The 15,428-nt window shown below is 41.7% G+C and overlaps 1 protein-coding gene across 4 annotated transcripts in view; it reads left to right on the top strand.

Annotated features, from left to right (window-relative positions):
• MSRA (methionine sulfoxide reductase A) overlaps nucleotides 1-15,428 on the top strand; it is a 253,807-nt gene that overhangs the window by 108,281 nt on the left and 130,098 nt on the right. For all 4 annotated transcript variants that reach the window (XM_072143825.1, XM_072143824.1, XM_072143826.1 and 1 more), the window contains one exon: nucleotides 11,953-12,021. In XM_072143825.1, the coding sequence (XP_071999926.1) occupies nucleotides 11,953-12,021 (69 nt within the window). The remainder of the gene's footprint in view (nucleotides 1-11,952; nucleotides 12,022-15,428) is intronic.

Raw genomic sequence — 15,428 nt, 5'->3', positions numbered from 1 at the left:
ACAAGAATATAGCTACTATAATACTGCCCCCTATGTACAAGAATATAACTACTATAATACTGCCCCTATGTACAACAATATAACTACTATAATACTGCCCCCTATGTACAAGAATATAACTACTATAATACTGCCCCATATGTACAAGAATATAACTACTATAATACTGCCCCCTATGTACAAGAATATAAGTACTATAATACTGTCCCCTATGTACAAGAATATAACTACTATAATACTGCCCCATATGTACAAGAATATAACTACTATAATACTGCCCCTATGTACAAGAATATAACTACTATAATACTGCCCCCTATGTACAAGAATATAACTACTATAATACTGCCCCATATGTACAAGAATATAACTACTATAATACTGCCCCCTATGTACAAGAATATAAGTACTATAATACTGTCCCCTATGTACAAGAATATAACTACTATAATACTGCCCCATATGTACAAGAATATAACTACTATAATACTGCCCCCTATGTACAAGAATATAAATACTATAATACTGTCCCCTATGTACAGGAATATAACTACTATAATACTGCTCCCTATGTACAGGAATATAACTACTATAATACTGCCCCCTATGTACAAGAATATAACTACTATAATACTGCCCCCTATGTACAAGAATATAAGTACTATAATACTGTCCCCTATGTACAAGAATATAACTACTATAATACTGCCCCATATGTACAAGAATATAACTACTATAATACTGCCCCCTATGTACAAGAATATAAATACTATAATACTGTCCCCTATGTACAGGAATATAACTACTATAATACTGCTCCCTATGTACAGGAATATAACTACTATAATACTGCCCCCTATGTACAAGAATATAACTACTATAATACTGCCCCCTATGTACAAGAATATAACTACTATAATACTGCCTCCTATGTACAAGAATATAACTACTATAATACTGCCCCCTATGTACAGGAATATAACTACTATAATTCTGCCCCCTAGTTACAAGAATATAACTACTATAATACTGCCCCCTATGTACAAGAATATAACTACTATAATACCGCCCCCTATGTACAGGAATATAACTACTATAATACTGCCCCCTGTGTACAAGAATATAACTACTATAATACTGCCCCCTATGTACATGAATATAACTACTATAAAACTGCCCCCTATATACAAGAATATAACTACTATAATACTGCCCCCTATGTACAGGAATATAACTACTATAATACTGCCCCCTATGTACAGGAATATAACTACTATAATTCTGCCCCCTACGTACAAGAATATAACTACTATAATACTGCCCCCTATGTACAAGAATATAACTACTATAATACTGCCCCCTATGTACAAGAATATAACTACTATAATACTGCCCCCTATGTACAAGAATATAACTACTATAATACTGCCCCATAAGTACAAGAATATAACTACTATAATACTGCCCCCTATGTACAGGAATATAACTACTATAATACTGCCCCCTATGTACAGGAATATAACTACTATAATTCTGCCCCCTACGTACAAGAATATAACTACTATAATACTGCCCCCTATGTACAAGAATATAACTACTATAATACTGCCCCCTATGTACAAGAATATAACTACTATAATACTGCCCCCTATGTACAAGAATATAACTACTATAATACTGCCCCATATGTACAAGAATATAACTACTATAATACTGCCCCCTATGTACAAGAATATAAGTACTATAATACTGTCCCCTATGTACAAGAATATAACTACTATAATACTGCCCCATATGTACAAGAATATAACTACTATAATACTGCCCCCTATGTACAAGAATATAAATACTATAATACTGTCCCCTATGTACAGGAATATAACTACTATAATACTGCTCCCTATGTACAGGAATATAACTACTATAATACTGCCCCCTATGTACAAGAATATAACTACTATAATACTGCCCCCTATGTACAAGAATATAAGTACTATAATACTGTCCCCTATGTACAAGAATATAACTACTATAATACTGCCCCATATGTACTAGAATATAACTACTATAATACTGCCCCCTATGTACAAGAATATAAATACTATAATACTGTCCCCTATGTACAGGAATATAACTACTATAATACTGCTCCCTATGTACAGGAATATAACTACTATAATACTGCCCCCTATGTACAAGAATATAACTACTATAATACTGCCCCCTATGTACAAGAATATAACTACTATAATACTGCCTCCTATGTACAAGAATATAACTACTATAATACTGCCCCCTATGTACAGGAATATAACTACTATAATTCTGCCCCCTAGTTACAAGAATATAACTACTATAATACTGCCCCCTATGTACAAGAATATAACTACTATAATACCGCCCCCTATGTACAGGAATATAACTACTATAATACTGCCCCCTGTGTACAAGAATATAACTACTATAATACTGCCCCCTATGTACAGGAATATAACTACTATAAAACTGCCCCCTATATACAAGAATATAACTACTATAATACTGCCCCCTATGTACAGGAATATAACTACTATAATACTGCCCCCTATGTACAGGAATATAACTACTATAATTCTGCCCCCTACGTACAAGAATATAACTACTATAATACTGCCCCCTATGTACAAGAATATAACTACTATAATACTGCCCCCTATGTACAAGAATATAACTACTATAATACTGCCCCTATGTACAAGAATATAACTACTATAATACTGCCCCCTATTTACAAGAATATAACTACTATAATACTGTCCCCTATGTACAGGAATATAACTACTATAATACTGCCCCCTATGTACAGGAATATAACTACTATAATACTGCCCCCTATGTACAAGAATAAACCTACTATAATACTGCCCCCTATGTACAGGAATATAACTACTATAATACTGCTCCCTATGTACAGGAATAGAACTACTATAATACTGCTCCCAATGTACAGGAATAGAACTACTATAATACTGCCCCCTATTGGTAACAATATAGAACTTCAGATGTAACATGAATCACATAGTAACTCCTATCTATCAGTTACTATTATATACATGATATATATAATACACATTCTCCTTCTGGTTGTGTGTAGCTCCCTGTGTTCTGTATACTTGTCCTCGGTGATATCAGTGCAGTGTGATGGAGTCTCCTCGGTTCTCTTGCAGTCAGTGTGATGAGGGAGCAGAGGTTGGGTTTTGGCGGATCCCTTGCTCTGTACAGTACAGTCTGATGATGTTGATTTTGTGGAGGTTGTTGATCAGTGAAGTACCAAAAAATTGAGCTGGTGATGACAGCCATGAGCGCCTCCTGCTAGACAATCATCTCTGCAGGACGCGGTGTGTCGGCTCGGTGATTGTGTTTGCACACTGCGTAACAATGCAGGTCTGCACTCAGCCGCTGCGGCAGAGATAATCTGCAGATCTGTGCACCTTAGAAGCAAGAGCCTTACATCCAGACTAATTACTGTAATTCAGAGGAAGAACACAAGGCGGCCATGACACTGCTTCTACGATGGGCAGAGCTCTATGGTAGAGATGTAGAGACACTTCTTCCTGACCTGTGCCAAACTGCTACATGTACAACAACCGCGCCAGAGTAATGTTGAAAAGACGTTTCTGTGTAACTTTATTAAACATTGAATATGTTGCACAATATTCATATTCTCCAGACAACCCCTTTAAGCAGGGGTTTAGCTTATACTGAGTTCGGATATGGCAGTCATACCTTGGTTTAAGTCCCCACATTGATCCAGAATGTGCTCTGCCACGTATGAACACACCAGTATTATACATAGCATATACGTGATGTCGGACCTGTCATAGATCTTGTATAAGGGCCCTGAGAGCTTAAAGGGAACCAACCAGCAGACATTAACCTAATAAACTTCACCAGTTTGTTGCCAAGCAGCTGAAAACCTTCCAGATTGTGTTTCTTTCATGACCCAGTGTGGTGGCATCATCCAGAAAATTAACTTTGAAGTGAGTCAAGGAGGCGGAGATTGACTTTATACAACCAATTTACACAGAAGTCAAGCTCTCTCTACCTCGGAATGCCATCTTCGCTGTAATTGATGGTCCTGCATCCAGAGACATCACTAACCAGATCTCCTGCAGTCCGATGCATGACGTCAATCACAGAGGAGGAGGTGATCAGAGCTCCTGACCTTGACTTCAGTGTTAAACGCTCCGCCTTCTCGACTTTGTACAACCAATTTACATCTCATTTCAAAGTTGATTTTCTGCTACCACACTGGACCTTGAAAGAAACAAAAACTAGATGGTGTTACACTGTTTGATAATATGGTAGTGGTTTATTAGGCCAATTGTTGACAAGAGTTTCCCTTTAATAGAAGGACTCTTTAAAGGTAACTTACCACCAGGAATCTTCTTTAGGTAGATCCACTGGTAGGTTCCTTTTTCCATACCCATAAAGTGCCCTTCCCAATTCCTTTTTATTTAGCCAAAACTGAAATAGATTTATCTCCAATTTCTGACATTTTTTGGCAGAGGCTACTTGGGCGGGGGTACCAAACAGTACTCCACGCCCCAGTAGCCTCTGCTGTCCTGGGTCCTGGCGCATTCTCAGATTGCTTCTGATCTTGCTTGTGCTTGCGCTGATGGCTTCTGTGTTGGTGGTAGCAACGATAAGCGTATGGACTTAAGCGTGGCGTCAAGGATTTGGGACAACTGAGGCTACTGGGCCCTTTGGACATGCTATTCTGGCGATAATTTGCATAAATCAAAGATAATGGGGCAGATTTACTTACCCGGTCCAGTCGCGATCCAGCAGCTCGTTCTCCGACGCTGATTCGGGTTCTGCCGGGATTCACTAAGGTGGTGCACCCGATGTCCACCAGGTGTCGCTGCTGCACTGAAGTCCGGCGGAGTTCACCTTCTTCGTCTCGGTGTATGTGAGTGCTATTTTTGCGACAAATAATTTTTTTAAAATTCTGAAGCTTTTCTGGATCTGTCAGGTTTTCTGACGGCCAAGCCACCCCCGATTTCTGTTGTGTGAAAGCCGGCGCCGATGCGCCCCAATCCGATCGAGTGTGCCAAAATCCCGGGGCAATTCTGTGCAAATCTGAAAAATTTGGGAAACCCGGCGGAAAAACGCGAGTCGAACCCTTAGTTTATTTCAGGTACAGCTAAATAAAAGGATTAGATAAGGACACTTTAGGACAGAAGAGGGTAAACGGAAGCTACCATCAGATCTACATTAATAGGTAGATTCCTGATAGTGGGTTTCCTTTAAGAGAAGACATATCCGTGTCGAGTGGATAAATGACTGGAGAGATAATGAGGAGACAGAACTATTATGAAGTGGCCACAGTGCGAAAGTGACACTTTAACACTCATGAGTTAAGATTCCAGAGTCGAATCATCCATCATTAACGAGATGAGGACCAGGATCTCAACTCAGAAATTGCTGATGAAATCCAAAGCCGTATATATACCAATAGTTAAAAGCCAAATGAACCCAAGATAAAGCGGCACAAAGATCCATCTCAGCATTTTCAACTAACACCTTCATGGTAGATAAGTCTACGTCCCATGTCCATGTAGTGGACCCTTCCTTGTCCTTGTGTCAGACATCAGTGCTGGAGCTAATGGTGTGGAACAGGCGGAGGTGAAAGTAATTACCTATCGAGTTTACGAGGGTCCAAGTGAAAGTAGGGAGCAGATAAGGAATAACAGGCGGGTGAGCCAAGTGATGGATGACCACTATCAAATCTTTCTGACTCTACACGATGCAGAAGTGGAATTAAAAGCGGTTGCTAAAGGTTGATGGAGAGTATAGTAATTAACCCTTTCTGATGAATATAGTCTTGCAGATATGACTCCACCGATACTCCACCGATACTGGTCCTGACTATACATGGTGCAAGGGCATCACATGGAGTGAGCGTTTCTGTCTCGACCAATAATTCACAGCCATCTTCATAGTCAGCAGTTGACACCAAAGACCTGCTTTAGGTGACAGGAAGGACTTGGTCACACATAGGCTGAGGAGGGGGCCCCTAAATTGTCTGTTCTTTATGTGACAGGCAAATTAATATACCGTAAATCAGATGTTAGGACCATAGAAGTTAGGACCATGTTGTCTAAAGTAGCTTTGGGGGTTCTAAGATAGCAGTCATTCGTTGACCTTGGATCCACGAGAAAAGATTAGCGATACTATCATTGTCATGTGACCTCACTCTTGAACAGTGTGAGGTCATTAAAATTTTCGGTGCCGGCCCAACCGACACCAACAGGACATTCCATGTAGACCCCAAACTATAGATTGATAGTCAACCCAGATGACTGACAACAACAAAGCAGATCATTTGTTACCCATTGAGGCCAAAATGATCTTACTTGGATAACCCTTATCTACTGCCGATGACCATCTCCAATGGAGGTATCTTCTGGCCTGGTAGAAGATCTCCTCACCTTCCGAGCTGTTATAAATTAGGACAATTTTGTTAAATTAATTTTTATGTTTTGTTTTCTTGTGTTATTTTCTATTTCAATCACACAATTGCAACCAACAATAGAGTAATATATATATATGTATATTGTATCATTGGGAAATATTCAGAATAGGACTCGATTTAGTTAGCCATTGTCTCCTTCCTCTATATCCATTAAGGCACTAGTCTTCTGGATTTTGAGGTTGTACAAAAATTTCCTTCATTCGGTTGCAAGAGTCTTTTGATTTTATTAGAAAACTTTCCTCCCACCCCCCCTTCTTTGGCTGTTCAAGGGCGGCTAAGCAAGGACGCTGTCTTGTCTCGCTACCTCTCATCTAGACGGTTCTACAGATGTAAGAACAAAAGAATCAATTAAAATCAGTGTAATGGGCTGTGAAAATGGTTGTGCGCCGGGTTTTTTTGAGCAGAGGGTGCCTCACATTCTAATAAAGGAGGGAGGTAGGTGGCCGCTTTCGAGTCTACCTGTAAACACAAACAATGGGCGGCTGATTCATTCTGTGAGGACTTGACACCGATAACACTCAACGACGCGATTACAGGAGAATTCGACTCGCAGAAGAAAATGGTTATTACCATTCAGTACAGAAGGAATCTTCAGAGATTGTGATTAGCCACCACTTATTCCTGAACTGGAGACCTTCTTGACTGGGCACATTATGATCTTGAATAGTACATACAGTACTGGCAGCAGAGACGGTGTACAATGTAGTACGTGAGGACTGATATAACATGAATTAGTGGAGTAGGAAGTATTTAGACCTTGTATATAGTACACAGGAAGTATTTAGACCTTGTATATAGTACACAGGAAGTATTTAGACCTTGTATATAGTACACAGGAAGTATTTAGACCTTGTATATAGTACACAGGAAGTATTTAGACCTTGTATATAGTACACAGGAAGTATTTAGACCTTGTATATAGTACACAGGAAGTATTTAGACCTTGTATATAGTACACAATTGCAGTCTTCTTAAACAAATCCTTTCTCGAATTTCGCCAATCCCAACACTTTGCATTTTTTAATAGTTATCGTTCCACTGCATCTGGTTTCTTTTTTTGACAAGATGAGGTTCGGTGGCGTTCCTCCCGATCAGGACTTATTGCCAGATTGGCTGCCGAACAGTCAACCCAGCAAATGAAGTCCCTTACAACTATCCATTGCTCTGATTGGCCAGGAACGGGTCCTAATGCTGAACCTACACTTCGGGTTCTCTACTCTTGAGTAATCAGTGTCAATATTTTTAACTCTCTACAGTCAGATGGGCAGAACCAGAGTTGGAGGTAATGGGAGTGGTGAATGGTCCTCTTTAAATGGCCACCATAAGGGGATAGTAGACATTAAAGGGTGTAAGAAATTGGGTTTTAAAGTGGATCACACTAAAATGCTAAGTGGAGCCAACAGAAGACAACGTGAGATAACTTTTCCATGCCCACTTTCCGAAGAGGGTTATTGCAGCTGGACAACCTGATGATCAAACATTGCTTAGTAATTGCCTCAGTCTTGGGAATAATAGGGCTTTCTTGGACTACAATTGAAACATTGGAGTCTATTTTCCTATTTATTAATACATTTGAAGCCTTAAAGGGGTATACTCATCTGAACATGCACATTTAGTGATGTTTACACAATAAACATAATTTTTAACCCTTTACTTCACTATTTTACTCAGTTTTATTGCTGTATCAGCTCCTATCACTCCCTAGGCTGCTTAGTGCAAAATTTCAGGGTGTGGGCAGGGACAGGGTTTATATACACTTTCATCTGACTTCTGACATTGTACTAGTATCTGACACATAGAAAGAGATGAGACAGATCAGAGATGATAAGATCCATGAGATGCATATAACAAACATTGTCAACTCTTCTACATCTCTGCTATTCTACAACACACTAGATCTGCTGTGGCTGTCTCCCCCTCCCCTGAGAAAGAACTTATCTGTCTGTAGCTTGTAGTTCTCCTTATGCTGCTGTCGGCAGGAAGTCAGTGTCTGTGTATCAGTGTGAGCTCCGCCCTGGACTGGGAGGGGCTAGAGTGCCGGGAGCAGAGACAGAAAGACGAGATCCGTGAAGCCTCAGGCAAGATGGCAGCCAACCCTAAAGTCAGAAGTTACAGGGTCGTGCCTACGGCCACTGAAATTGTGTACAGCAGGACACATATCTGGCACCTTAATCCTGTGGCCCTCTCTCTCTCTCTGCCATCCTTGTCATGGGTTCTCCGGCTGCTGCCATTCAATGATTGATCTAATTCTCTGTTACACTAACAAAACGGGTGATCCCATATGTGTGACTACTCGTCTGAACCAGTGTGAAAGCCACGGTTCCCGATTACGAGTTCCCTAGAAAGAAGGTTCTTTTACTTCCCTTGATTATCCCTTTAAGACTGACATACTACACTGCACTCCTATTACATCTTTCCTAGTGTGCACATAGCCTTATACATACAAACATGTAATAGTATGAGACAGGCTAATAGTAGCGCCTGTTACACAGGTAATAACTGCACAAAGTGCGACTCCATTAACTGCTCCGTCCACTTATTGCGAGTCCAGTAACTGATCCTGGAATCTCGCACCTCGCTCCCCGTGTTTATTACCGTTCCAGAACTGAGAGGCGGAGAAAGGTCACAGCAATCGCTTCTAATTGAATTCCCCTCTAAATCCCAGAGATCCCGGGGTGTTTTATTGATGGAAGCAAAATATCTTGTTTTAAATTCTCCATTAACATTTCTGTGGTCCCGTTCCTCCTGCGGTGCCGTAATCCTACAGTCAGGGACGTTTTAATGGGCCCTTAATCCTCTGTGCAAAGTAAGACTGAAAGCTTGTGCTAGAGGGGTCGGAGAGAGCGCGAGGGTTTTATTAAACTTTTTGTGTTTAAGTCCCTTTACCGATGGGGGCTATCCTGATCTCCCACATAATTGAGGGCAATAGAGGAAGCATAGTGACCTACCAATATATTTCTGAAGATCCCAGAGAAATCCCAGAAGTATGGGAAGAATACTAAAACTTAACGACAATGATTTCATGGTCAGCTTAGACTTCTGGAACCCGGTGCTCCAAGAATCTCCCATTGGAGATACATCTCCGAAATTAGGCAGTACCTGGAGTTCTTTCTTCCTACTGTTATGTTATATTTTATTGACCTCAGTAAAGAAGCCAAGTACCGGGCTACCTTTTTTATTAATGGTCCACAGGCCCATGGCTCCGGGAATTCACACTTGATACACGGAGGTGAGCTGGACTACCCCTTTTTTAAATCTTGGATATAGGCGGAGTTGGCAAACCCATACTTGTCTCTCTCCTGCTCAGCCCGTAGGCTGCTTAAGCTGGGGGACTGGCCATGCTCTTTACCTTTAAGAGCTTCGGCCCCTCCTGCTTGCCCAAGTTAGCTGGCCACTGGGGGGGGCCATTGCCCGGGATATTTATTCCTGAGTGCAGAGCTAGCCCAGCCTCTTTGGACTGCTCCATGCTCAAGAGATACCCACCGTCCTCCCTAATGTTTCTCCTGTTTTGTATTTACCCAATTTATTACTACATTTTCTATTTATTGATTTTGTTCTGTTTTAGTTTTTGTTTGATGCAATGTTGTTGTTGGTAGTCCCAGCTTGGCCTGTGGTGGAATCTTGACCCTCTCGGCTTTTAGTCCAAATCACCTAACGGACCAACAATGACATGCCCCCGCGGAGGCCTGGAATGCTAGGGGAAGTTTAAGGGAAAGGGTCTGGGTTTCCCATAGGTCTGTCATATTATGTATATTGTTAGGAATAAAGCTGTGGCTGACCCCACCTTTTCTCCCAAAACAATGGGGGTAATTTTCGTCAGGTTTTACCGAATATTACCGATTTGCACAGTTTTTCCCTGAATTGCCCCGGTTTTTTGACGCATGCGATCAGATTGTGGCGCAACGGCGCCGGCATGCATGCAACGGAAATCGGGGGGGGGGGGCGTGGCCGTTGGAAAACCCGACAGATTCGGAAAAACCACGAAAAGAATGTCGCTTGACGTGCGCTTACCTGCACCCAAGATAGGACGGTGAACTTCAGTGCACTCTGGCGGACTTCAGCGCAGCGGCGCACTACCTTAGTGTCGTGGCGTGCATCCCCCTGTCCTGAAGTTTATGCCGCAATAAAGTAATCTGCTTTTACTCCGGTGAGTGCCGCTCTATTTCCTCCTTTTGATGATAGCGCACTACCTTAGTGAATCGCCAGAAGACCCAAATCCTCGACGGAGAACACGCCACTGGATTGCGACAGGACCGGGTAAGTAAATCTGCCCCAATGTCTTGTGTTGTTTTTTTTTGGACGGGTGTATTGCGAGCTTTTTAGGTTAATCATTAGTACGGCCAGTCATGGGAGAAATTGGGCTTCCTCTAAAGATGTTCATCATCATTGATCATTCCTGACTCATTGAAAGAGCTCCACCAACTTTCATACAATGCATGGTCCAACATTGGGACTTCTATTACGATCGGCAAATGGAAGGTTTAGAGTTTTAGTTCTACCAAGTTTCTTGGGCTTTATACTTCTGTTTGAGAGTTTGTCTAACTCCTTTTGGGGTATGTGTCTATATCTAACAATATCTGATGGAAAAAGCAAAGTGATATCTCTGCCGGATGGACAGATATTGGCTAAAGCCATTGAGTGATATTTTGGGGTATATATGACAGCTCAACTGGAAATGACCTAGGGATAAGTTCATTGACCCAACCAACACCCATAATACACCTTATTAAGTTTCATCATACGCAAAGTTCAAGGAATGACCTAGAGTTACTTGGTGTGGCCTTAGAAACCTTAACACTAGTCCGATTCTCCCATTGTTACCCCAACCCTTGGCAGATGCCATCATTCTTGGTAGAATCTACTAAAATCTGCATTGTGAATAAGCCCAGCCAAACCATGTTATAGGCTCCATACTACAGTGCATTGAATTTTATGAATGTCCATGTTTTTGGATGATTTTTAATATTTAGATTTTTGTTTGTTGTACTAATAATTTTATTACACATCTTAAGCCCTTTATTTTATGCAAATCAATCTCGATCCTTATCATAGGATTATGATGGGGTCCTTCAGGGATTACTTTATTTACAAACAATAATTAAGTATGAAGTAAAAGACACCTACGACTCCGTTCACACTCAGATACAATATCTGAAAAAATTACATAACAGCCAACGCTTTTTTGGAATATTATTTTTATTTGTTTTTTTTTTAAGCTAATAGGGAACAAAAGGTGAATGGAGATTTCTATTATTCTGCCGTTCTTGGTTTCTTCTAAAATGGAGAGTGTAACAGATACTCCGGAGGAAAGTGTGAACTGGGCCTTATCAAGACAACACTTTAAACTAGGGTTATAGCCATAGAAGTGTAACTAAAGACACATCACTACATTCTACGACTATAGATGACCTGACCTTGTGTCTTATGTATTTCAGCTAAGCATCATGTCAACGGAAACTCAACCATCGAACCATTTCCCGAAGGGACACAAATGGCAATATTTGGTAAGTAACACAAAAATTGGTATTTGTCTCTATCATAAACTGCTGTCAAAGTGATTAAGAACAGCTAAGAACATGGTCATGTGCCGTTCCTATTAAAAGAAAGGGATGTGTGACCAGGCTGGGTCCTCCAGGGCAAGATATATAAAAAGCTCTACAAATATACGGGAATAGTCACAGCTCCTCCACCAAGGAGCAGAGTTGAACGTTGATTGAATGTTGATTTTCTCGAGGTGGAATGAGGACCCTGTCCTTGCATATTATAGCCGATCCTGAACAGGTGGGTTTTCAGGTGATGTTTGAAGGACTGGAAGGTGCTGGACAGTATGACACATTTTGGTAGAACATTTTGGTTCCTGGCAGACATAGAGCAGTGGTGGCGAACCTATGGCACGGGTGCCAGAGGCGGCAATCCGGGCTCTTTCTGTGGGCACCCGGGCCATAGCCTTAGCACACCAAACAGAACTCAAAGAACCTTCCTGCTGTTCCAAGCAACTTAAAAGATGCTGTTTTCAGTTATATTTTGATACTTACTTGGCTACTTGGGAATGTAGGAAGAGGGAGAATGTGTAGACATGGCCAAAATATCTATGGAGGACCCCCTGCTGGCCCCACGATTTTCTCTGTACAGAGGGACACTGGAAACAAGCTAAAATGATGAAAATTTTCCATCTTTCTACTGTGTTGCCGCCCTCAGGAGGCCAATATGATTGAAAGTTGTTGAACAGGGAGCAATAAGTTACTGCTTTAATTTTTGGCTGGCACCTCACGATAAATAAGGGGGGTTTTGGGTTGCAGTTTGGGCACTCGGCCGCTAAAAGGTTCGCCATCACTGGTATAGAGGAAGCACGGGAGAAGTCCTGGATAGGGTTGTAAGAAGAGAGGATGGTAGTAGAGTAGAGCTGAAAGTCCTGTGAGGAGCGGAGGTTACTTGTGGGACGGCAATGGCTGATGAGTTCAGCGATAGATCGGCTAGGTAGATCTCCTTGGGAAGAATGTTCCTGGCAGACATGTTCCTTACTATGCCAGGAACACCTTGTGGCAGGTACCGAGCACCAGCTCAGGGTGAGCTGGTGCCAGAGCTTAGTTTTGTTAGTGTTTTAAACTGCAGTATCGCGGTTTAAAACACTTTTTAAACTTTATGACCAAAGCTGCTTCGGTGCAGGGAGGTACACGCTCGGCGCTTACCATGCGCGCGGCTCTCCTTCACTTCCTATGTAGCCGCGCACACGGTTGCGCGCATGGTGCGCCGAGCGCGTACCTCCCTGCGCCGAAGCAGCTTCGGTCATAAAGTTTATAAAGTGTTTTAAACCGCGATACTGCAGTTTAAAACACTAACAAAACTAAGCTCCGGCACCAGCTCACCCTGAGGTGGTGCTCGGTAGTTCCTTCTTATACCTGCCACTTCAAGTGGTAGGTTTCCTTTAAGGGGCTGGCAGGCTATATACTTTAAGGGGCTGGCAGGCTATATACTAGAGGGGCTGGCATGCTATATACTAGAGTGGCTGGAAGGCTATATACTAGAGGGGCTGGCTGGCTATATACTACAGGGGTCTGGCTATATACTACAGGGGGGCTGGCAGGCTATATACTGGGAGGCTGTGACCAATGCATTTCCCACCCTCGGCTTTTATTCAAGTCAATAGATTTTCCCAGTTTTTGGTGGTAAAACTAAGCACCTCGGCTTATACTTGGGTCGGCTAATAATCGAGTATATACGGTAATATTATGACACTAGCAAGTTTTTAACATAGTTTATATTGGAAAACCTTATGAAACCTAATGGGGGAATTTATTATAACTATTGCTAATTTCGCCAGTCTTTATATTCCCCCCCCACCGGTGAGCTGCACGTCAGGTTACAAAATTTTACTAAATCCAGTGGTGAGTACATTGTCCGGAATGCTTTTTCAGTTCTAACCTCTGCAAGTTTTCCGGTGGAGGCTATAGTAAATAAAGGGGGTTCACGCCCTACTCCCCGCCCTATTAAGCCCACTTACAGAAAAAGTGGCGTACTGGGCGGAATACATCCAAAATGATGGAAATTTAGCTTATTACATGCTGTGTTTGCCAGAAAACTGGCGGACAAGTCATAGTGAATGTCCCCCAATATATTTGGTAATATAACTGACTGCAGCATAAAGTTGGAAAGTCCTTCGCACTACACAGTGAAAGCTTCACAGTTTATTTTAAAGGGAACCTGTCATCAGCAATTGGCCTAATAAACCACTACCAGAATATTGTCAAACTGCGTAAAATCTTCTAGTTTTTGTTTCTTTCATGGTGCAATGTGGTGGCATAATCCAGAAAATCACGCTGTGAAGTGAGATGTAAATTGGTTGTATAAAGTCAAGGAGGCGGAGAGTTTAACACTAAAGTCAAGGTGGGTGCTCTGATTACCTCCTGCTCTGCGATTGACCATATACATCGGACTTCAGGAGATCTGGTTAGTGATGTCTCTGGATACAGGACCAGTAATCTGTGTGCGCTATATAAATAAAGGAATTATTATTATCAATTACAGTCAAGGCAGATTTCTGAGGAAGAGAGAGCTTGACTTCAGTGTTAAAATCTCCACCTCCTTGACTTTATACAACCAATTTATATCTCATTTCAAAGTAGATTTACTGGATGATGCCACCGCACTGGGCCATGAAAGGAGCGTGATATTGAAGGTGTTCGGCTGCTTGACAACAGACTGGTGGTGGTTTATTATATCAATTTCTGCTGACAGGTTCCCTTTAAGTGACGGCCTGGAACAATAGGTGTAGGATGTTCTTCACCCGTGTAAATTTGTTACGTTTTCAACTGCTAACAAAGTCGCCTGAGTGATCGTATGTGAGAATAATAGAATTTTCATTGTTTTATTAACTGAAACTCGCTACAACACAACAGAGCGGAACATCGTTATTTCACGACACGTTTATCAGGAAACGTCTTTTCTGCTAATCAGGGCGACTCTTCCTCCGTTGTGTTTGGCGCGCGCCTCTAGCCTGTCCTTGGCAGTATAGCCGCTATTGTCCCACTTACATTGGCTGAGCACGTGGGGACAGAATGTACAGTCAGTGAATAACTCGTATGTTCATTATGTAGCGTCACCACCGATACAATCCCTGCTCAAGGCCTCGGCCAACCTCCGTCTACCGCGTTACCATGGTGCTGGGCGTCAGCCATATTGTGCAGAAACGCGCTGATGTATATCCTTTATCTTTTCTATGTTTTGTAGAATTAGAATTTTGTGTTGTCATTGAGTATCAAGCGTTTTAACTCCTTCAAACCAGCGTCCTTTTTGTTTTCCGTTTTTCACTCCTCCTCTTCCAGAAGCCGTAACGTTTTTATTTTTCGGGTTTGCAGCTTTTTTTACGCGGGCTTGTACTTCCTGGGGCTCATTTACTAAGGGTCGCGCTGCT

This window comes from Engystomops pustulosus, chromosome 3, assembly GCF_040894005.1.
Source record: "Engystomops pustulosus chromosome 3, aEngPut4.maternal, whole genome shotgun sequence".
Classification (NCBI taxonomy): Eukaryota; Metazoa; Chordata; class Amphibia; order Anura; family Leptodactylidae; genus Engystomops; species Engystomops pustulosus.
The sequence above is the reverse complement of the archived record's forward strand: the minus strand, read 5'-3'. Positions and strand labels throughout refer to the sequence as shown.